This window comes from Jaculus jaculus, chromosome 1 (genome assembly GCF_020740685.1).
Source record: "Jaculus jaculus isolate mJacJac1 chromosome 1, mJacJac1.mat.Y.cur, whole genome shotgun sequence".
NCBI lineage: Eukaryota > Metazoa > Chordata > Mammalia > Rodentia > Dipodidae > Jaculus > Jaculus jaculus.
The window spans coordinates 326,350,287-326,372,204 of NC_059102.1; the positions used below are offsets into that span (position 1 = coordinate 326,350,287).

General features: G+C 39.9%; 1 protein-coding gene across 1 annotated transcript in view; it reads left to right on the plus strand.

The window, feature by feature from the left end:
* The window catches only part of Dnah14 (dynein axonemal heavy chain 14), a 278,677-nt gene that overhangs the window by 102,437 nt on the left and 154,322 nt on the right, over positions 1-21,918 (plus strand). Inside the window, exons 32-36 of the mRNA XM_045144175.1 lie at positions 661-847; positions 2,051-2,127; positions 10,281-10,452; positions 13,637-13,726; positions 18,583-18,717. Coding sequence (XP_045000110.1) covers positions 661-847; positions 2,051-2,127; positions 10,281-10,452; positions 13,637-13,726; positions 18,583-18,717 — 661 coding nt within the window. The remainder of the gene's footprint in view (positions 1-660; positions 848-2,050; positions 2,128-10,280; positions 10,453-13,636; positions 13,727-18,582; positions 18,718-21,918) is intronic.

Here is a 21,918-nt window from a genome sequence, read left to right on the forward strand (position 1 = left end):
ACGGCAATTTGGCCTTGTTCATGTAGATGAATCTCATGTTGAGTTTCTGACCAAGGGGTGTTTCCACTACTTGAATATCCCGAAATAAAGAAGGTTGATGGGTGTGGCAGGAGGAATAGAAACATGGTGACTAGAGAGGTTCATTAAATATACAAATGAATGCTCCCTTGGTCCAGGGACTCAGAAGGGGCTGATGTTAGGTGAGTTATGAAATGAGGCAGAGTAGGAACATATGATAAACCAGGATGCTCTGTAAGATAAGATGTACAGTAAAAACTATCTTTTTGGGCTGGAGAGATGGCTTAGCGGTTAAGCACTTGCCTGTGAAGCCTAAGGACCCCGGTTCGAGGCTCGGTTCCCCGGGTCCCACGTTAGCCAGATGCACAAGGGGGCGCACGCATCTGGAGTTCGTTTGCAGAGGCTGGAAGCCCTGGTGCGCCCATTCTCTCTCTCTCCCTCTATCTGTCTTTCGCTCTGTGTCTGTCGCTCTCAAATAAATAAATAAAATTTTTTTAAAAAAACTATCTTGTAAAAACAATTTTTCAGATAAGGATCACATAGAAAGCCCATAGAATTATTTTGGGGAAAGTATATTGCATGGTTTCTGGTTTGAAAAATTGGTTGAATTATTGTTATTGTTGCTTTTCTTTTCCTCTTAAGATATGGAGGTCGAGTAGAGCTTCCAGGTAACTTAAAATCTCTGTTTCGCCCAGTGGCAATGATGGTGCCCCACCATAAAATGATCACTGAAGTAATACTGTTTTCATTTGGCTTCAAATCTGCAAAATTACTCTCTGGAAAGCTTGTTAACCTTTACGAATTAGCCAACAAACAGCTCTCACAACAGGTAAGGAGCTTCTTTTCTCAAAATATTTAAAGGTGTTTGGATAAAGATATCTTGAAATAAGACTTTATGCTATCCTCCCAGAAATTAACAGGGACCAGGCCACACAAAAGAGCCGGACTTCCTGCCAGCTCCTGAAAGCCTTACAGCAATTGAGCAGCGAAGCAAAGTCCAGGTGGTCATGATCCCCAGCCTTTCCTCACAGATCTGGAGAAAGCTGTGTCATAGGCTGTTATAGGCCGCTTTCTCTGTACACAGATGTTAACATCTAGGGCAGTGTTCTCCAACTCTGTACATCACAGTGACTTGGAGGACTTGTTAAACTTTAACAAGTGCTAGACCTTCCCTTCCCTGCTTCCTAATTCTGCATGTCAGTTTACCACTGAAATGGACCATGTGCTTGCTTCAGCTTTATGCGTCTGTCTAACATGGGATCTGGAGAGTAGAACATGGGTCCTTAGGCTTCACAGGCAAGCACCTTAACCCCTAAGCCATCTCTCCAGCCCTACTTTCAATTTAACTTTCCAGTGCACAATTTCATACAGATGCTTGTAGATTTTTTCCCCTTTCTTCCTTTCTTCCTTCCTTCCTTCCTTCCTTCCTTCCTTCCTTCCTTCCTTCCTTCCTTCCTTCCTTCCTTCCTTCCTTCCTTCCTTCCTTCCTTCCTTCCTTCCTTCCTTCCTTTCTTTGTGTTTTGTGGTAGGATCTCACTCTTGCCCAGGCTTACCTGGAACTCACTCTGTAGTCCTAGGCTGGCCTCAAATTCACAGTGATCCTCCTACCTCTGCTTCCTTTGGCATTGCTGTTAGTTTTAATACTTGTTAAGCCTTTTTTTTTTTAAAAGAGAGTTTCCTGTTTACAATAGCACACACCTGTAGACTTGAAAGGCTAAGGCAGCGGTGGGGGGGATCACTTGAGTTCAAGACCAGGCTAGGCAACATGGTAAAACCCTATGGGTGTGGATAGAGGAGAGAGAGGGAGTGAGGGAGGAAGAGAACACAAAATGAGAAGACTTTTAGGAGTACCAATTTGGAAGAGAAATAAGAGAAGAGCATATTAGAAGTAGAACTGAGGTTTCTTGGATTCATACTGCTATTTTCCTTCATACATAGATAATGAATAATGAATATATTTATGTAATTATCTTCAAACTGTTCAATTTTATAACCTTTAGTAATACAAATATTTTAATACTTTACATTTTAGGATCATTATGATTTTGGCATGAGGTCTTTGAAGACAGTTTTAATAATGGCTGAAAAGAAGAAACAGGAGTTTAAATGGTCAGTTGAATTTTGAATTCAGAGTTAGGTGCAGAGTTATATATCACTGGGAAAATAATTTGTAGAATTTTAAGTAATGAACACATGTTAAAACAGGAAGCTCCTGGGGGGGGGCGCACAGTAATGTGGATGAGGTTATTTAAGAATATCAAAGAGGAAGAACCAAATCACTGATTGCCTTTCCTCAATAGAGCCTATTTACATAACAAAAGATAAAGTAAAATGAAAGGCCCATCTTGGAGACAACTGATGAGAAATGTATAATGTATATTAACATAAGATCAGATCTCTATCCATTCCATGGGTATCATATCTGAGAATTCAGCCAACTGCAGAGTGAAAAAAACAGACCTGCAGAGAACAGGCACAGAGATTTTCTTGTCATTATCCCTTAACCAGAATAGTATAATCAACGTCTGTTCGTTCTTATAAGTGATCTAGAGGTTACTTAAAGTGTATGGGAAGACTGTATAAATTGTACGCAAAGACTTTACTGTTTTATATAAAGGCCTGAATGTCCACAGATTTCAGAATCTATGGGGGGGGGGTCCTTACCTATCTGAGAAGTATGTACATCTAATATGATAAAAAAGTTGTAACAGGGCTGCAAGGCAGAAATGAACTTGTGAATATCTAAAATAAATACCTCATTATAATATATAGCATCTTAAAAACTCAGCATCAGGGCTGAAGAGATGTCTCAGTGGTTAAGGCACTTGTCTGCAAAACCTAACTACCAGAGTTCAATTCCCAAGTACCCATGTAAAACCAGATGCACAAAGTGGCACATGCATCTGGAGTTCATTAGCAGCAGCTAGAGGCCTTGGCATGCCCATTCTCTCTCTCTCTCTCTCTCTCTCCTTGCAAATAAATAAATAAATAATTTTAAATGGTAAAAATTCATCATAGAAACTTAAGTATTCTATGATAACTTATGAATAAACATATTAAGTTATTAAAGACAGCAAAGGGTGACTAGAGAGATGGTTAGCAGTTAAGGCGCTTACCTGTGAAGCCTAAGGACTCATATTCAACTCTCCAAGTCCACATAAGCCAAACACAAAGTGATGCAAGTGTGCAAGGTTGCACATGCACACAAGGGGGCACATGCATCTGGAGTTCAATTGCAGTGGCTGGAGGTCTTGGTTTCTTCTCTTTCTCTCTATTTTTCTTGAATTAGCAAAAATAAAAAAAAAAATTTAAAAAAAAAAGCCCAGTCTGTTGAGCTTGCCTCAAAAAAAAAAAAAAAAAAAAGCAGAAGGATTTTATATTTGTTTTTAGGTAAGCTGATTCTAAAATTCACATGAAAAGATAAGCAAAACTATCTTAAGATACTTAAAAACAAGAAATTAAAGGGAAATAGCCTTCTAAGAATTTAAGTATGCTGTAAAGCTGCTATAATTACACTTGTGAGAATGGCTATCAAAAGGCACACTATTAGAATAGAACAGAAACTCTAGGAAATAAGATTAAATGCTTTGGACAGTTCATGCATATAGAGTTAGGGGCAAAAATAGATCCTTTAATAAATAGTGTTGGGAAAACTAACCAGCCATCTGAATAAAGATCAAATTGGAATGATGATACACATAATTTACCAAGAAAAACTTTAAATCAAAGAATTTAAATTTAGGGCTGGAGAGATGGCGTAGCGGTTAAGCGCTTGCCTGTGAAGCCTAAGGACCCCGGTTCGAGGCTCGGTTCCCCAGGACCCACGTTAGCCAGATGCACAGGGGGCGCACGCATCTGGAGTTCCTTTGCAGTGGCTAGAAGCCCTGGCGCGCCCACTCTCCTCTCTCTCTCTCTCTCTCTGCTTCTTCTCTCTCTGGCTGTCACTCTCAAATAAATAAATAAAAATTTATAAAAAAAAAAAAAGAATTTAAATTTTAAAAAAACTTAAGCATAAAAATATTAGACAGAACAAAATGAGACTTTTTTTCATTGCTGCAGATTGGATTTGGGGCCTTGCACAACTTTTAAGATAGCACTTGGAATCCAGCATTCACAGAAAGAAAGGGGTATCATTTAGTAGAAAAATTTTTGTATTTAAACAGCATATGACAATTTAGGATAGATGCTATTTGCAATTCATGCTATACATAGTAGTGACTGTGTTTAGACATGGATGGTCTGTGATAAATTCCTCTTAAAGTAATAACATCATTTTAATCTTGTTAAGCAGATTGTTCCAGTCTCAGAAAGACAAATCTTGCATGTTTTCTTTCATTTGTGGTTACTCAATTTTACACAGATACAAAATCTTGCATGCATAAATGACTCAAAAGTACAAGTGGAACAGGGTGGGAAGGTGTCTGGGGAATATGTTCAATGTACCTTATGTACTTGTCTGAAAATGTCCTGATGTAACACAGTACTGTGTACAATGAATAAAATTTTCATGAAAAAAAAAAGAAAGAAAAGATCAGTGAAAATTTTTGTATTTACTTTTTAAATTGAAAATAGAATTAAAATTGTTCCTAAATGAAAAAGAATCATAACATCTAGGGGAAAAATCTTTTGCCATGTTAAATAGTATTCAAAAGTTCTCTCATTTAAAAAAATACTTTAGGGGCTAGAGAGATGGCTTAGTGGTTAAGGCACTTGCCTGCAAAGCCAAAGGACCCAGGTTTGATTCCCCAGTACCCATGTAAGCCAGATGCACAAGGGGGCGCATGCATCTGGAGTTCATTTGCAGTGGCTGGAGGCCCTGGCTCACCCATTCTCTCCCTCCCTCTCTCTCTCTCTCTCTCTCTCTCTCTCTCTCTCTCTCTGCCTCTCTTTCTCTCTCTCAGCCTATTTCTGTATCTCTCTTAAATAAATAAACAAATAAATAAAATATTTAAAATAAAATAAAATATTTTTTAAAAAATTCTAAATATTAAGAAGTGAGTATATCATTTGGGAGGTATGTTTCTTTTTCTTTCCTACCACAGGTAGTTTTTTCCCTTAAGGGAATTTCCCAAAACCTCTCCTTCATTTAGAAAACAAATTGTCAATAACTAGAGCCCTTAGGACTCCCCTTGGCAGAAAAAATTTGTTCATGAGCATCTGGAGAATTAACCTCTTTTCAAGTATCCACTTTTGGCATTTAAGAGATTTGCTGTAGTACCAGCCCCCAAAGTAAATCTCAGCTGACTCCAGAGAAAGGGGGCCATGAAGATAGTCATGATAAGTAAAATAAGTTATCAGGTGGTCTTTCTTTGAATCAAAGTTTGTTTTTTGTTGTTGTTTGTTTTTCGAGGTAGGGTCTCACTCTAGTCCAGGCTGACCTGGAATTTACTCTGTAGTCTCAGGGTGGCCTTGAACTCATGGCAATCCTCCTACCTCTGCCTCCCGAGTGCTGGAATTAAAGGCATGGGACACCACACCCAGCTTGAATCAAATACTTTTTTTTTTTAATTTTTGTTTCTTTTTTCAAAGAACTTCTGACTTCTATTATATTGTTCTTTTAGTCTCCACTAATTTTTGCCTTATTAACCTTATTGTATGTTTTTGTTTAGTGACTTGGGGTTTGATACATTATTATTTGTCTAAGACTTTGAGGTACATAACTAATTTATTTTGAGATCTCTCTGGTTTTTTAATATAAGCACTCAAAGTTATAAACTTTCTGTCAAGAACTGCCTTTATTATATCCCAAAGGTTCTGTTAAATTGTGCTTTCATTTTTACTTGATTCTAGGAATTTTTTAATTTCTCCCTGATTTCTTCAATGACCGACTGGTCACTTAATAGTGTACTGATTAATCTATAATTGTTTGTATACTTTCTGTAGTTTTGCTTCTTATTGAATTATTTAACCATGTTCTGATAAAAGGAAGAAATTATTGTCTTTTTTATTTAAAACATACTTTGTATGGATACGTCATGTGTTGGTACCATCTTTTCCCTCCTCCCTGGTCCCATTCCTCTGGGGGCCCTCCTCAAGTGGGGTGGCTAGTATTCCTCATGGGGTTGTGGGTTATGCATTTTGGGAGCCACAGTCAGTTATTGGGGGGAGGCAATGCCTCTGGGCATGATGTCCCAACCTGTGGCTCTTATAATCTTTCTGCCCCCTCTTCTGTAAAATTCCCTGAGCCTTGGTGGGTATGTTTTAAGTAAGAGATTATTTTAATTCCCTGTGTTTGTTTAACTCTGTTTATGACTTAAATGTGGTCTGTTTAAAGATATTTCCATGGTTTGCTAAAATGAATATTTATCTTCCAGCTCTTGGATGAAACAGACTGTAGATTTGATCCATAGTGAAGTTCAACTTCTTTGTTGATTCGTGTGTGTGTGTGTGTGTTTATGACCTATATATTGATGGAAATGTTGTATCAAAGTCATTCACAGTTATTGTATCCATCAGTACTTGTTTCATGAAATTGGGTGTACCCAATGTTTGGAACACATATTTTATAACTGTTACATCTTTTTGATGGATTTTTCCATTTAGGGATAATGACCTTTTTAACTCTTATAATTTTGGTTTGAAGTCTTCTTTGTCCAATATAAGGATAACTTCTTCTACATGCTTTTTAACTTTCCATACTTTTTAACTTTAAGCCTCTGTATGTCCTTGCTAGTGAGATGTATTTGTTCTAGACCACAAATAGCTAGATCTTGTTTTTTGCCAGTCAGCCAGTCTGCCACTTTTAATTGGAGAGTTAAAGCCATTTACATTTATAGTTGTTGTTGAGAGGGATTGATAAATCCTATAATTTTGTTGGTTGTTTTCCTGGATTATTTAATTATTTTTTTATTTCTCCTTTATTTGGTTTAGGGGTTTGTTGGTTTGCTGAATTTAGGCCTGACTAGTTCTTTCCTGGTTTTCTTTAGTTCATCAATTCCTCTTGTGAAATTTATTCTTTTTTGGACTCTGTTAATTGAGACTGTTATTTTTCCTCCTCTGTATTTATAAGATTCCCTTAAGTGTCTTCTGAAATATTCAGTTTGTGGTAATAAGTTGGTTTAGTGTCTGCATGTCTTTAAATGCTATTATTTTTCCAGCAATTTTAAAAGGCAATTTTTCTCACTAAAATGGTGTTGGGTGGCATATAGCATTTCCCAATTTCCCAGTTTTCAGAGTTTCTGCACAAAGGTCTGATGGAGTTGCCATTTTTCTATTGAAGCTTTTAAGATTTTTTCTTTGCTTTGTAGTTTTGACAAATTTACTGCAATGTGTCATGAAGAGGTTCTGCTCTGCTCATATCTATTTGAAGTTCCAAATGCTTCTTGTGCTTGGATGCCTGTTTTTCTAGGTATGGGAAATCATCTGCTGTAATTTCATTGGATAGATTTTACATGCCTTTACTTTTATTTTAGTTCTTTCTCCTCAATGGGTGTTTAGGTTTATACCCTTGGTTGTGTTCCAGAGTTTTGGTAGCAGGGTTCATGCTTTTGTTTGTATTTTTCTTTATGGACGCCTAAATATGGTATATCTCCAACCTTGTCTTCCATCCCTGATATTCTTTCCTTTGCTTGATCTAGTGTATTGATCATGCTTTCCATTGAGATTTTTATTTGATTGAGTTTTTCATTTTTAATATTTTGTTTTATTTCCTCAAAATCTAAAATTTCCTTGATGGATTTCTTATCCAGGTTGCTAACTTTCATATCTGTGTCCAAATTAAGTTCCTTTATTCATTTGCTTCTTTGTTTCCTCTTTGAAGCTAATGATCACATCCACATGTAGACTTTTGAATGCTTTTTCTAGCATTTCAAACATTCCAGTATCTTTAATTCAGTAATTGAGGAGTTATAATCTTTTGGAGGCACTGTGTTGCCCTTTTCTTAATATTTTTATTTATTTATTTGACAGAGAGAGTGAAAATGGGTGTGCCAGGGCCTCCAGCCACTGCAAATGAACTCTAGACACATGTGCCCCCTTGTGCATCTGGCTAACATGGGTCCTGGGGAATCAAACCTGGGTCCTTTGGTTTTGCAGGCAAGCACCTTAACCACTAAGCCATCCCTCCAGCCCTGTGTTGCCTTTTTCATGTTTCTTACGTCTCTATGTTGTAATTTGCCCAAATGTTTTTGTTTTTGTTTTCTATTTTTTGAGGGGGGAATATGTCTTCCAGTGTTAGTCAATAATTTTCTTAGTGAGTAGGCAACTGTGAAGCATTCAGTCACTGGTACCATTCAGACAGGAGAAAACAACCCATTGTCATTATCACCATGTTTGCCTCCTTTGTGTCCTCTTCTCGTCCACCAACATGGTGGCCTCAAGGAAAGAAGAATCAAGGCCGGGCGTGGTGGCACACGCCTTTAATCCCAGCACTTGGGAGGCAGAGGTAGGATTTCTGTGAGTTCAAGGCCACCCTGAGGCTACATAGTGAAGTCCAGGTCAGCCTGGGTTATAGAGAGGCCCTACCTCTAAAAACCAATAAAGGAAAAAATGAAAAGAAATGAAGAATAGACAGAGGGAGTGGGAAGAGAAGTGGGAAAGGCAGGAGGAAAAAAATTCCAACAACCTAATTCGGACCACTCCTCTGTCTCTCCTTGAATCATTATTTCCAATGACTGCTATGAGCTAATTGTCCAGAGCCGAGTTTCTGTTCCTTGGTGAATATTTGTGATGCCTTCTTAAGCTCCTTTGTAACAATGGCTTTGCCGCATACCCATATAAAACCAGCACGGCTACCTTAGGACCTGAACCTGAGTCTGGTAATGATAGACAGGATATGCTCAGAATCTATTCTGGCAAGGTGGCAGCAGCAGCAGTTTCTATAGCCACTTGCCAGAAAGCAAGAGACTGAGAGCAATTCTAGAACCAGTATTAATGGTGAATCAGGCAGGCCACAGGCACTGCTCAGGATCTGTTGATAGTGCCAGTTGTGCTTTATTTATAAAATATATTTATTACTCATTCATTCATTTGCAAACACACAGAGAGAGAGAGAATGGGCATGTCAGGGTCTTTTCCCCTTGCAAATGAGCTCCAGCTGCATGTGCCACTTTGTGCATCTGGCTTCATGTGGGTACTATCTAAGCCTGGCTGTCGCACATTGCAAGCAAGCACCTTAACCTCAGAGCAGTCTCTGCAGCCCCTTAATTTTTTTATTTAAATATTTTATTTATTTGCAAACAGGTATAAAGAGAGAGAATTATGAATGAATGGATGGATGGATGGATGGATGGATGGATGGATGGATGGATGGATGGATGGCATGAAGGGCCACTAGCCACTGCAAACAAACTGCACACATTTGCCACTTTGTGTATCTGGCTTTATGTTGGTACTGGGGAATCAAGCCTGGGCCAATCCAGGCCAACAAGCTTTGCAAGCAAGTGCCTTCAACCACTGAGGCGTCTCCCCAAGCCCCATCCAGTTGTGTTCCACACCTTCCCACGGCCAGCTCTGTAACACGCATTTGGCTATTGTATCCAGCAGCACAGCCTGCAAGCCTAGTTCTAGTCCTCCTAGAGAGTTTTAATAAACAAGATTAAAGTAGTTTTAAAACTGCATGGCTCCTAGGCAGTGAGGGATGGAAAAGAGCATTGAGATAGCTACTCTGAAAAAGAAATAACAGGGGCTGGAGAGATGGCTCAATAGTTAAAGGAACTTGCCTGCAAAGCCTGACGGCCCAGGTTCGATTTTTCAGTACATAAAGCCAGATGCACAAAGTGGTGCATGCATTTTGAGTTCATTCGCAGTGGCAGGAGGCCCTGATGCACCTATTTCTCTCTCTGTCTTTCTGTCTGTCTGTCTGTCTCTGTCTCTCTCTTTCTCTCTCTCTCCCCTTGCAACTAAATAAGTAAAAAGAATAGAACTAGGGAGATGCCTCAGTGGTAAGAGCACTTGTCACACAAGCTTAAGGACATAATTTCATTTCCCAGCATCCAAATGAAAATGAGTCATGGTCACACATGCCTGGATCCCAGTCCTGTGGAGGGTAGAGGCAGGAGAATTGCTGGGGCTCACTGGTCAGCCAGTCTGAGAAAGCAGCAACTCTAGGTTCATTGAAAAGTTCTGGCTCAAGGAAAAATACAAATAAGCAATAGATGAGGGTACCCAATGTTCTCTGGCCTCTGCACACATGCACACACCATACTATACATCATACATACAACTATATACCGCACACACACACACAGTAGTGATGTTTAGTTCAGCAAAGAAGGCTTACTAACTTGTCTCTTATGTTTTTTTTCTCCTTTGAATTGTGAAAGTGATAGGAGTGACAGTCTTTCCAACGCAGAGGAAACTCAGATCATCATTGAGTCAATCAGAGAAGCTAGTTTATCAAAATTTCTACCTGCAGATGTCCCACTATTTGAAAAGACCATAGAAGATATTTTCCCTGGAGTGACAGTTTCAAAAGTAAATCAAGTTGTGTTGGAGGTAATGAGACCCCTGAAAATCATCACCTATCACTTATAAGTAGAATACCAACTAAATTAGCATAGAATTAAAACTACCCTAGTTCTTCCTGAGATATAGAGTATATGGGGAAGGGAAGTAAGCATACTTGCAGACATGTTTTCTCTTGGTAGAAAAAAAAAATGTTTGAAGCCCATAATGGCCTAGTGAAAAGAGCACATTGGGGCTGGAGAGATGGCTTAGCGGTTAAGCACTTGCCTGAGAAGCCTAAGGACCCCAGTTCGAGGCTCGGTTCCCCAGGTCCCACGTTAGCCAGATGCACAAGGGGGCTCACGTGTCTGGAGTTCGTTTGCAGAGGCTGGAAGCCCTGGCGCGCCCATTCTCTCTCTCTCTACCTGCCTCTTTCTCCCTCTGTCTGTCACTCTCAAATAAATAAATAAAAATAAACCAAAAAAAGTTTTTAATAAGAAAAGAGCACATTGTGTGCCCCTGGGCAGAGGGCAGCTGCATTCTGAGTTCTTGACTTTCTTATGATTTAAGTGATAATATTGTGCTTGCTTTCCCTATTTGGATGGGGTGTTTTGAGAATCAAATTGGACAAGAGTTACAGGAAGTAGTTAAAGTATAAATATTTTGTGATTGTTAAAATTATGTACCCTCATTGTTGCTGTTATGTAGATAGCCTTGTAAGTTACTCCCCTATTCTTGGAAGGGTTTCAGTTCATACTTACTGCATTCTAGAATGTTTCCACATGGCTTCCAGAACCACCTCCTTGAAACATGTTTGATCACATTAGTAAAGCCAGAGTTGTATGGAAATTTCCTCTTGAATCCAGTTTACTGTGACTATTCACTTTTTGTCTGAAAGTATAATGTTAAAGAACTCTAGTGTTATTGTGTGGAAGCCTCTCTCTCCCTTAAGCTCTATTGAAATTTGCATTGTAATTTTAGGTGCTCCAATGTTGGTTGCAAATATCTTTATACCTGTTACATCTTTTGCTGAATTGACTGTTATCATTATATGATTAGCTTTCTTGTTTGTAGCTTTTGACTTAAAGATTATTTTATCCAATATAAGCAAACCTTCTACTCTTGTCATTTGGATTCTATGTGCATGAAACACCTTTATCTAATTTTTAATCCTCTCTCTTTCTCTTTCTCTCTCCCTCTCTCTCTCTCTCTCTCTCTCTCTCTCACACACACACACACACACACACACACACACACACACATACACACACACGCACACCTAGCCCTGAATACAGTAAAATTTATTTTTTATTTTATTTTATTTTATTTTATTTTAGAGCTATCCACAATAAGAAATGTGTTAAGATAGATATGGCACATCTTGTTGTTATTATTTCATTTTGGTTTTTCAAGGTAGGGTCTCCCTCTAGCCCATGCTGACCTGGAACTCACTCTGTAGTGCCAGGTTGGCCTTGAACTCACAGCAATCCTCATACCTCTGCTCTCCAGGGCTGGGACTAAAGGTGTACACAACCACACTCAGCTATTGTTAATATTTTTGTTTTTGTTTTGGAAACAGATCTCATGTATCCCAGGCTGGCCTGAACTCACTGTGTAGCTCAGGATGACTTTGAGCTCCTAATTCTCCCACCTCTGCCTTTCAAGGGCTAGGATTATAGATATGTACCACCATGCCTGGCTGGCTGGTTTGTTTCCTTGCTTTTTGAATTTGTTTTTTGTTTTAAAGAAGGTAGTAAAGGGCTGGAGAGATGGTTTAGTGGTTAAGGCACTTGCCAGCAAAGCCAAAGGACCCAAGTTCAATTCCCCAGTACTCATGTAAGCCAGATGTATATGGTTGTGCATGCATCTGCAGTTCGTTTGCAGTGGCTAGAGGCCCTTGTGTGCCCATTATTTCTTGATCTGCCCCTTCTCTCTCTCAAATACATATTTTTTTTAGTGAAAGCAAGAGAGCAAGAGAGAGAATTGGCATGCCAGGGCCTCACCCACTGCAATCCAACTCCAGATGCCACCTACTATGCATGTGTGACCTTACACTTGCATCACTTTTGTGCATCTGGCTTACATGGGATCTAGAAAGAGATTGACCATGCGTCCTTAGACTTCACAGGCAAGTGCCTTAACTGCTAAACCATCTCTCCAGCCCAAAATACTTAATTTTTTTGAGAAGCTCAACAGGCTGTCTTTGTTTTATGCGAGAGTGAGAGCATCAGAGAGAGAAAGAGAATTGGTGTTCCAGGGCCTCCAGCTACTGCAGTTGCACTCTAGACACATGTGCACTCTTGTGCGCATTGTGACTTCATGTGCTTGCATCACTGTGTCTGGCTTCCATGGGACCTGGAGAGTCAAATGTGAGTCTTTAGGCTTCACAGGCAAGTGCCTTAATCACTAAGTCATCTCTCTTGCCCTAAAATACTTAAAAAGAAAAAAAAAAAGTACTATTGGTGTAGCACAGCTGGAGAACATTTCCCTATTCAAACCACCAGAAAACAAAACAAAAACAACAACAAAGAGTAAAAACAAAAGGCTAGCCAGGCGTGGTGGCACACACCTTTAATGCCTGCACTCAGGAGGCAGACAGAAGTAGGAATAGACCTACTGAGGAGGGACCTTAGTGGAATAGATGAGAATGGAGAAGAGAGGTTTATAAGAGTATAAAATTTTTAAAATAAAATTTAATGTAAATTGTTTTTTCAAAATAAGAGGGTTCTTAGTCTGATGGAAGGTTTATGATTAACTATCAGTGTTCAGTGAGCATAAATGTTATATGTATTATATTTTTCTAGTGAGAATAATAATCATTTTAATTATTCTCAGAGACAGAGGTTGATGAACTAAAAAGTTAATAGCTACTACCTTAAAATACAGTTGGTAACTAGTTAAGAGAGATTTTGGATGGTTAAAATTTAAGGGTTTGAAGCCAGGAGTGGTGCACACCCCTTTAATCCCAGCTGTTGGGAGGCAGAGGTAGGAGGATCTCCATGAGTTCCAGGCCACCCTGAGACTACATAGTGAATTCCAGGTCAGCCTCAGCTAGAGCAAGACCCTACCTCAAAAAACAAAACAAACAAAATTTAAGGGTTTTGGCAGGGAGAGTGGCTCAGTGGTAGAGCATCTGGCTAGTATGTGCAAGCCCCTAATTTATATCCAAGCACTGTGATAAATTAATTGTTCAATATACAATGCACTTTCAATTAATATATGTCTATCCTTTTAGAAAGTAATACATATTGCAACAGAACAATTAGGCCTTCAGCATTGTCCATCTCAAAAAGAGAAGATTATACAGTTTCATAATCAACTTCAGGTGGGTATGAAAGGCATGCTAGCCATTGTTCATCTGGTTTTTAATATGTACAGTCAAGTAGAAAAACAGTAATATCAACAGACAGATGCTATCATATTCTCTGAAGGAAAGTGGCTTATCAATTATTTTCCTTGACTTTATTATTTGACCCTCACCTAAAAGATTGATATTTTCCATATAAACTTGTCACAGCCCTATAAATGTCCTCTGAAATAGTATGCATTTTGTTGCTATACCTTCTTTGCATTTTTTGTTCTTTGTAGGTGTATATGTATAGTATCCATTTTCAAAAGCACCAAAATGTGCATATCCCTGATTACTTCTACGATCTGCTTAAATGACTTTTAGCCATTTTCATTTTGTGCTTATTGTCACCCTCAATAATCCACTCATTTTTCAACTGTTTATCTTTGTCTTGGTAAATTTGATCCTTGCTATGTATTTTATATCATAATTGCTCATTGGTTATGTGCATCATGAGTAATTTCTCTCTTCTCTTGGAGTTTTAAGAATGTTTGTCATGTTAAACTTTTACTGAAGACATTTTATTTGTTTGTTTGTTTGTTTTGTTTTGTTTTTCAAGGTAGGGTCTCACTCTGGTCCAGACTGACCTGGAATTAACTCTGTAGTCTTAGGGTGGCCTTGAACTCATGGCGATCCTCCTACCTCTGACTCCCGAGTGCTGGGATTAAAGGCGTGCGCCACCATGCCTGGCATACTGAAGACATTTTAAAGCAGTGAGATCTACCAGCCTCTTCCTGGATGGTTTGCACTTTTTTTTTTTTAATTTTTTTTAAATTTTATTTATTTATTTATTTGAGAGCAACAGACACAGAGAGAAAGACAGTCAGAGGGAGAGAGAGAGAATGGGCGCGCCAGGGCTTCCAGCCTCTGCAAACGAACTCCAGACGCGTGCGCCCCCTTGTGCATCTGGCTAACGTGGGACCTGGGGAACCGAGCCTCGAACCGGGGTCCTTAGGCTTCACAGGCAAGCGCTTAACCACTAAGCCATCTCTCCAGCCCTGGTTTGCACTTTTTACATCCCAAATTTTAGAAACCTTTTTATCAAAGGCCAGGCATGGTGGTGCACGCCTTTAATCCCAGCACTCGAGAGGGTCACTAATGAGTTCGAGGCCACCCTGAGACAACATAGTGAATTCCATGTCAGCCTGGGCTAGAGTGAGACCCTACCTCAAAAAGAAAAAGTAAAAAAAATTTAAAAAAAAACAATCTTTTTATCTACCTTTATGGAGACATCTTCTATGATTTGATATTTTTTCTAAAAGTTTTATATATTTGTATTATTTTACTTATTTGAGAGAAAGAGGCAGAGTAAGAAAAAGAGAAAGAGGGGCTGGAGAGATGGCTCAGAGGTTAAGCACTTGCCTGTGAAGCCTAAGGTCCCTCGAGGCTCGATTCCCCAGGACCCACGTTAGCCAGATGCACAAGGGGGCGCACGCGTCTGGAGTTCGTTTGCAGTGGCTGGAAGCCCTGGCGCGCCCATTCTCTCTCTCACTCTAGCTGCCTCTCTCTCTCTCTGTCACTCTCAAATAAATAAATTAAAATGAACAAAAAATTTAAAAAAAAAGAAAGAAAAAGAGAAAGAGAGAAAATGGGCACACCAGAGCCTCTAGCCACTACAGACAAACTCCAGACACATGTGCCACCATGTGCACCTGGCTTACATGGGTATTACAGAATTGAACCTGGGTCCTTAGGCTTTGCAGGCAAGCACCTTAACCATTAAGCACTCTTCCCAACCCCAATATTTGCATTTTTAGAAATGTATTTTTTAAGGTGTTGGGTTCTATTTCTACATGTCTACGCCTATGCCACAAAGTCTTGTGCGCCATAGCTTTAATTAATCTTTATATTTTATGGTGCCAATCTCCTACCCTTATTATTTTCAAAGTTTTCTTGGAAATTTTGGCCCTGTCTCTTTGATAGGCAGTTTTATTGTGTTTATTTATTCATTTATTTTTGGCTTTCCAAGGTAGGGTCTTGCTGTAGCCCAGGCTGACCTGGATTTCACTATCACTCTCAGCACAGCCTTGAACTCACAGTGATCCTCCTACCTTCGCCTCCCACGTGCTGCGATTAAAGGCAGGCACCACCACATCTTGCTAGATAAAACAATTTTAGATCAATCTGTTGATTTCTATTTTTAAAAGAAAGAAAGTTCCAGTTTTGATTGGAATTCCAGTCAATTCCAGAATTGAACTTGGAGTGAAATTTCCATCTTATATTACAGCTTATCCACATACATAATTGTCAAGATTCTGTGTTGCTTATGAAGTTACCCTGTCATAGGATCATATTGATGGAGGTTCTAGACTATCTAGGTCAGAGACAGAGCAATTTTTTACTCAAAAACAGCAGTAGTAGGTTTGGTGATTTAGCTTAGTGGAAGACTGCTTGACTAGAAAGTACCCAGTCCTGGGTTCAGTCTCCAGCACTGAAAAAAACATAACAGAAGTTGGAATACCATTATGTGTGCCAGTTCCTCAAGACTTAATTCCTGTAAGATGACACAGGACCAGTTCACAGCTAAGCACATGGTAAGTTGTCTTATAGAGACAAGCCCTGAGTTTAGGAACCTGTCAATCTTAAAAGAATCTGTCAAAAAAAAAAAAAATACCCAGTATTAGCTGGGCATGGTGGCACATGCCTTTAATCCCAGCACTCAGGAGGCAGGCAGAGATAAGAGATTACCATGAGTTGGGCTAGAGAGATGGCATGGCTTAGTGGTGAAAGCATTTGCCTGTGAAAACTAAGAACATATGTTTGACTCTCCAGGTCCCATGTAAGCCAGACACACAAAGGTGAGGCAAGCGCAAAGTCACACATTGCCACTAGGTGGCACAGGTGTCTGGAGTTCAATTTCAGTGGCTGAGGCCCTGGCATGCCAATTCTCTCTGTCTCGTTCACAGGCTCTCTAAAATAATAAACTAATTAACTAATTAATTAATAAAAATACCCAGTGTTCCTCCCAGAATCCTAGGTGTGTCTTCCACAGGGTCTAGTGTTTCTTCTGGAGTTTTGCTCTAAAACAAACTGCCATAAATTGGTGTGTTCTATTTTAGAATGTTGAATCCTAGTTATTGCCCAAACATCCCAAATGTGGTGGCATGTGCCTGTAATCCAAGTGCTGCCTAGGTAGGGACAGGAGGATCTCTAGGGCTTACTGGCTAACCAGTCTAACACAATCAGTGAGCTCTAGGTTAAATAAGAGACCCTGTTTCAAAGATTAAGGTGGAGAAAAAACTGAGGAAGACCCCATGACCCTCTGCCCACCACATGCACCTGCACCTCCGCACACATGCACCCACATACATGCAAGTGTGTGTGTGTGAGCACGCACACACATATACATGCCAGAAAAAGAGGAGGAAGAGGGGAAAGAAGAATCACAAAACCTCACAGAAATTGATGAAAAAAGATACATATTCTATGTGGACAATTACTACATAGAAATTTTACTCACTAGATTTAGAAATAAGAGAAGCAGCAAGTGTGAAAAGACAGGGAAGGTTAGAGAATGTTGTGTTTGAGAACCATGAGACCTCCAAGTGGAAGTGTTCATTACTGCCAGGCACAGTGGCACACACCTTCAATCCCAGCACTCGGGAAGCAGAGGTAAAAGGATCACTGTGAGTTTGAAGCCACCCTGAAACTACATAGTGAATTGCAGGTCAACCTAGGCTACAGAGAGACCCAAGTTCAAAAAACTAAGAAAAAGAAAAAAAAATTTTTTAATTCATATTTATTATTAGAACATTTGAAATTTCAGTCTGGCCCTAGAGCCAAAGACTGAGAAAAATGTACACATTAGGGAATTGTAAGAATCTAGGTCATAGAGAGACAACAAATTAATGAGACTTAAAGAAACAAAGGAAAAGAGAGAGAGGAGCAAGAATTATTAGGAAAGTCTAAAAAGGAAAGGTGAATCAAAGCTCAATAAAAAGAAAAAAAATGAAGAAGAAAGTCTTGATTAATTAAGGTGCAGAACCCAAAGGCAGGAAAGCTACTAGTGGGGAGAAAAGAGGAAGGAAAAAAAAAAAAAAACAAAAACAATTCAACAATGAGTTAAAAAATTCTTTCAGGGCTGAAGAGATGGCTTAGTGGTTAAGGCACTTGCCTACAAAGCCTAAAGACCCAGGTTCAATTCCTCAGGTCCCACATAAGCCAGATGCACAAGGTGGTGCATGTGTCTAGAGTTTGTTTGCAACGGCTGGAGGCCCTGGCATGCCCATTTTCTCTCTCTCTGTCTCTCTGTTTGCCTCTTTCTCTCATAAATAAATAATTCTTTTGCCTTTAATCTCAGCACTTGGGAGGCAGAGGTAGGATGATTGCTGAGTTTGAGGCCACCCTGAGACTACATAGTGAATTCCAGGTCAGCCTGGGCTAGAGAGAGACCCTACCTTGAAAAACTATATATATATTCTTTGATCTTGCCTTAGTGGTTAAGGCGCGTGTCTGTGATACCTGAGGACCCATGTTTGACTCTCCAGATTCCACATAAGCCAGATGCACAAAGTCAGACAAGCACGCAAGGTCGCACTCACACACAAGATGGTGCACGTGTCTGGACTACAAATGCAGTGGCTGGAGGCCCCGGTGCACCAATTCTCTCTCTCTCTCTCATAAAAAAAAATTCTTGGTTGAAAAAAAATATTTTTGCTCTTAAAATTAGAAGACTTACGGTAACTTTAGCAGTAGCCTGCTCAATAAAAGTAGAAGCCAAATTACAATGGATTGAACAGTAATATGAAGGAAGACTCACTCCACAGGGATGTATTTGTAAATGAACTTCTAAAATCATTCATTAGCCTGTAACACTGTAAATTTTGTTTTAGGCTTGTGTTGGTGTGATGTTAGTGGGTCCAACAGGTGGAGGAAAGACGACAGTCAGAAGAATATTAGAAAAAGCATTAATACTGTTACCAATTGCAGACTCCTTATCAGTTCACGATAGACGATCGATTTCAAAGGTAAATATTCTACTAAATCAAAATATTGCCCCCTTTTTTCATGTTGTATCATCGTAGTGAGTAGCATTTTTGAAATTTAGATTGCAAACCAGTAGTCGCTTGTGTGAAATAAAATTGTTGAATTGTGTATTTATTTTGTGTTTGGCTATTTTAGTGAGTGGATTTGCAAATTGTACATGTTTTAGATATCTATATAGTCATCTTTGACTAAAAATAGCATATTTTCCCATTATTTATGTGGCTTATATCTTGTTCTTATGTTAATGTCAATAAATTGATTAACCCTCCAAGACAATGCTAATTGTAGTTTTCCTTATTTTGTCTGGCAAGCTTTTAATAGTTTTGTATTCAATATGATGTTTGCTCTTTATCTCTGATATTCTTTATTATGGTTTGGAGGTTTCTGTCTTTGATGGATAGAACTTGTCAAATGATTGTTAGAATCTATTTTTTATCTTTGAACTGGTTATGTTGATAGATTTATGAATACTAAATATTAAATTGTCCTTAAATTCTCACAATAGCTCCTATAGAGTCATGACACATCTTATACAATATAAAATTAATACTAGGGCTGGAGAGATGGCTTAGCGGTTAAGCTCTTGCCTGTGAAGCCTAAGGACCCCGGTTCGAGGCTCGGTTCCCCAGGTCCCACGTTAGCCAGATGCACAAGGGGGCGCACGCGTCTGGAGTTCGTTTGCAGAGGCTGGAAGCCCTAGCGCGCCCATTCTCTCTCTCTCCCTCTACCTGTCTTTCTCTCTGTGTCTGTCACTCTCAGATAAATAAATAAAAAAAATGAACAAAAAAAATAAAATTAATACTATACTAAATAATAAGAAATTTGGCTATATTGGTGATGTACTCTAAAAGTCTTAGGAAGTCAGATCCTGAGAATTCTGTGCATTTTTTTCTGTTAGTATGAAATATCCTCTTCAGAATTTTTCATATTTCACATTAAGCAGTTTTTTTTCTTTTCCTTTTCCTTTATTTTTTTTTTTTAATAGAGAGATTGAGACAGAGGGAGAGAGAGAGAACTGGTGTGCCAGGGCCTCATACACTGCAATCTAACTCCAGACACTCGTGCCACCTAGTGGGCATGTGTGACCTTGTGCTTGCCTCACCTTTTTTGCATCTGGCTTATGTGGGATCTGGAGTCAAACATGGGTCCTTAGGCTTTGCAGGCAAGCACCTTAACTGCCAAGCCATCTCAACAGCCCACATTAAGCAATGTTTCAAAAAGTCGTCTCTAGGAATCAGACTTTGCCCAACACCATCATAGTCTAGACTATTTACAAACCTTCACATTTTAAGTACTTTACAAAGGGACTTCAGTCTTTCCCCTTGACTGATCCTGATGGTAGGGTACTGGCACCAGCCCCAGACCAAAGCCCGCACTTCCGTGCCGCCTCCAGGCCACCCCCACCCACGGCAAAGGGTGCTACACTGCTTCTAATCTCAATTTTTTTTTAAATCTTCAAATTTTACTTAGCATCATATGCATAAAAATGACCTCACATTATTAAAAAATTACAAATATCATTCTAACAACCCTATTGTGTATACCCAATATACTTTAATGATTTCCCCATGTTTAAGAGTTTAAATGTTTGTTTTAAAAATGCATAATTGTAAGCCAGGCATGGTGGCACATGCCTTTAATCGCAGCGCTTGGGAGGCAGAGGTAGGAGGATTGCTGTGAGTTTGAGGTCAGCCTGAGACTACACAGAGAATTCCGGGTCAGCCTGAGCTAGAGTAAGACCCAACCTTGAAAAAAAGAATTGTAATGAACATATTTAGGATGGTAGCCAAACCTTAGGTGAGGCAATTGTTTGGGTCAGCCTTCCTAGTTCATGACATTCTTCTCACGGAGCTGTTCAAATAAATCCTTTTAGCCACTGAGCTATCTCTCCAGCCCTCACTGGACTGTTGAAAACATTTTAGTTCAGGTTACTTTAGTTCCTGCTCTTCACCATCACAGGAATTCACTGTAGTGTTTTTACTGTGTGTTCTTCAATGTGTGTGTACCCTTGAATTTTTATATCTAGGAGTGAAACTCTGATGATGGAGTATAAACCCTCACCATGGTGGCCAGGAAAATTGAAGGACCAGGGACCATCTGAGTCTCCTCCCTAGACATTCCTGGCTGAAGATGCCTATTCTGAACAAAGACACAAACAGCTACAATGTTCTTATCAACTGCAATTTATAAGGAGCCCTTTTATAGAGTACAATTTATAAGGAGCCGTCTTATACAGTACCACTCAGTGCACTTACTGACGGCACAACGTTGTTCCAAAACGTGGCCACCATCTCATGAGAACTGCCGTCTCCCACTAGTAGAAATCACTGGTAATCTCTGTGACCCCAGTATCTGGAAACCACTAAGGGGCTTTCTGTTTCTGTGGATTTGTCTACGCTGGGTTTTTTTTTTTTAATATTTATTTATTTATTGGAGAGCAACAGACACAGACAGAAAGACAGATAGAGGGAGAGAGAGAGAATGGGCGCGCCAGGGCTTCCAGCCTCTGCAAACGAACTCCAGACGCGTGCGCCCCCTTGTGCATCTGGCTAACGTGGGACCTGGGGAACCGAGCCTCGAACCGGGGTCCTTAGGCTTCACAGGCAAGCGCTTAACCGCTAAGCCATCTCTCCAGCCCTGGGTATTTTTTATGAAAGGAGCCATGTAGCATGTCTGCTTCTCTCACTTAGCTGTGGTGCAGAACTTCCTCCCCCGGGCAGCATGCATCAGCGCTTCACACTGCTTTATGGCTCACCTGCTAGGCATGCCTTTTCCCACCTGACTGTATGCGAGTCTCACAATGCCACACAAAGGAATGTTACCTGCTTCGTCTAACTCAACTTGCAGGGGAGACGGGAGCAGGTGTGTCTGCAGGGAAACAGACTCGCAGAACAGTGAGACAGAGATCCTGAGCAGAGACACACAGCGCTGGGTCGGAACCCACTGTGATGGGAAGCTGTGGTGGGACTCTGGGAAATTAGCCACGTGGGCGCCCAAACAAGTTAGAATGCCACAAATAGGTCATCCTGAGTGGACTAAAAGTGGACCTGCTTCCCTCGCCTCTCTGCACTCAGCCCTGGCGCCCAGCATACCACATCCCAATCCTAACGTTCTGGATGAGGCACAGGAAGGTCTGCTTGTCTGCAGGAACTACCTGCACTATTGGGAATTGTTTAAAGTAG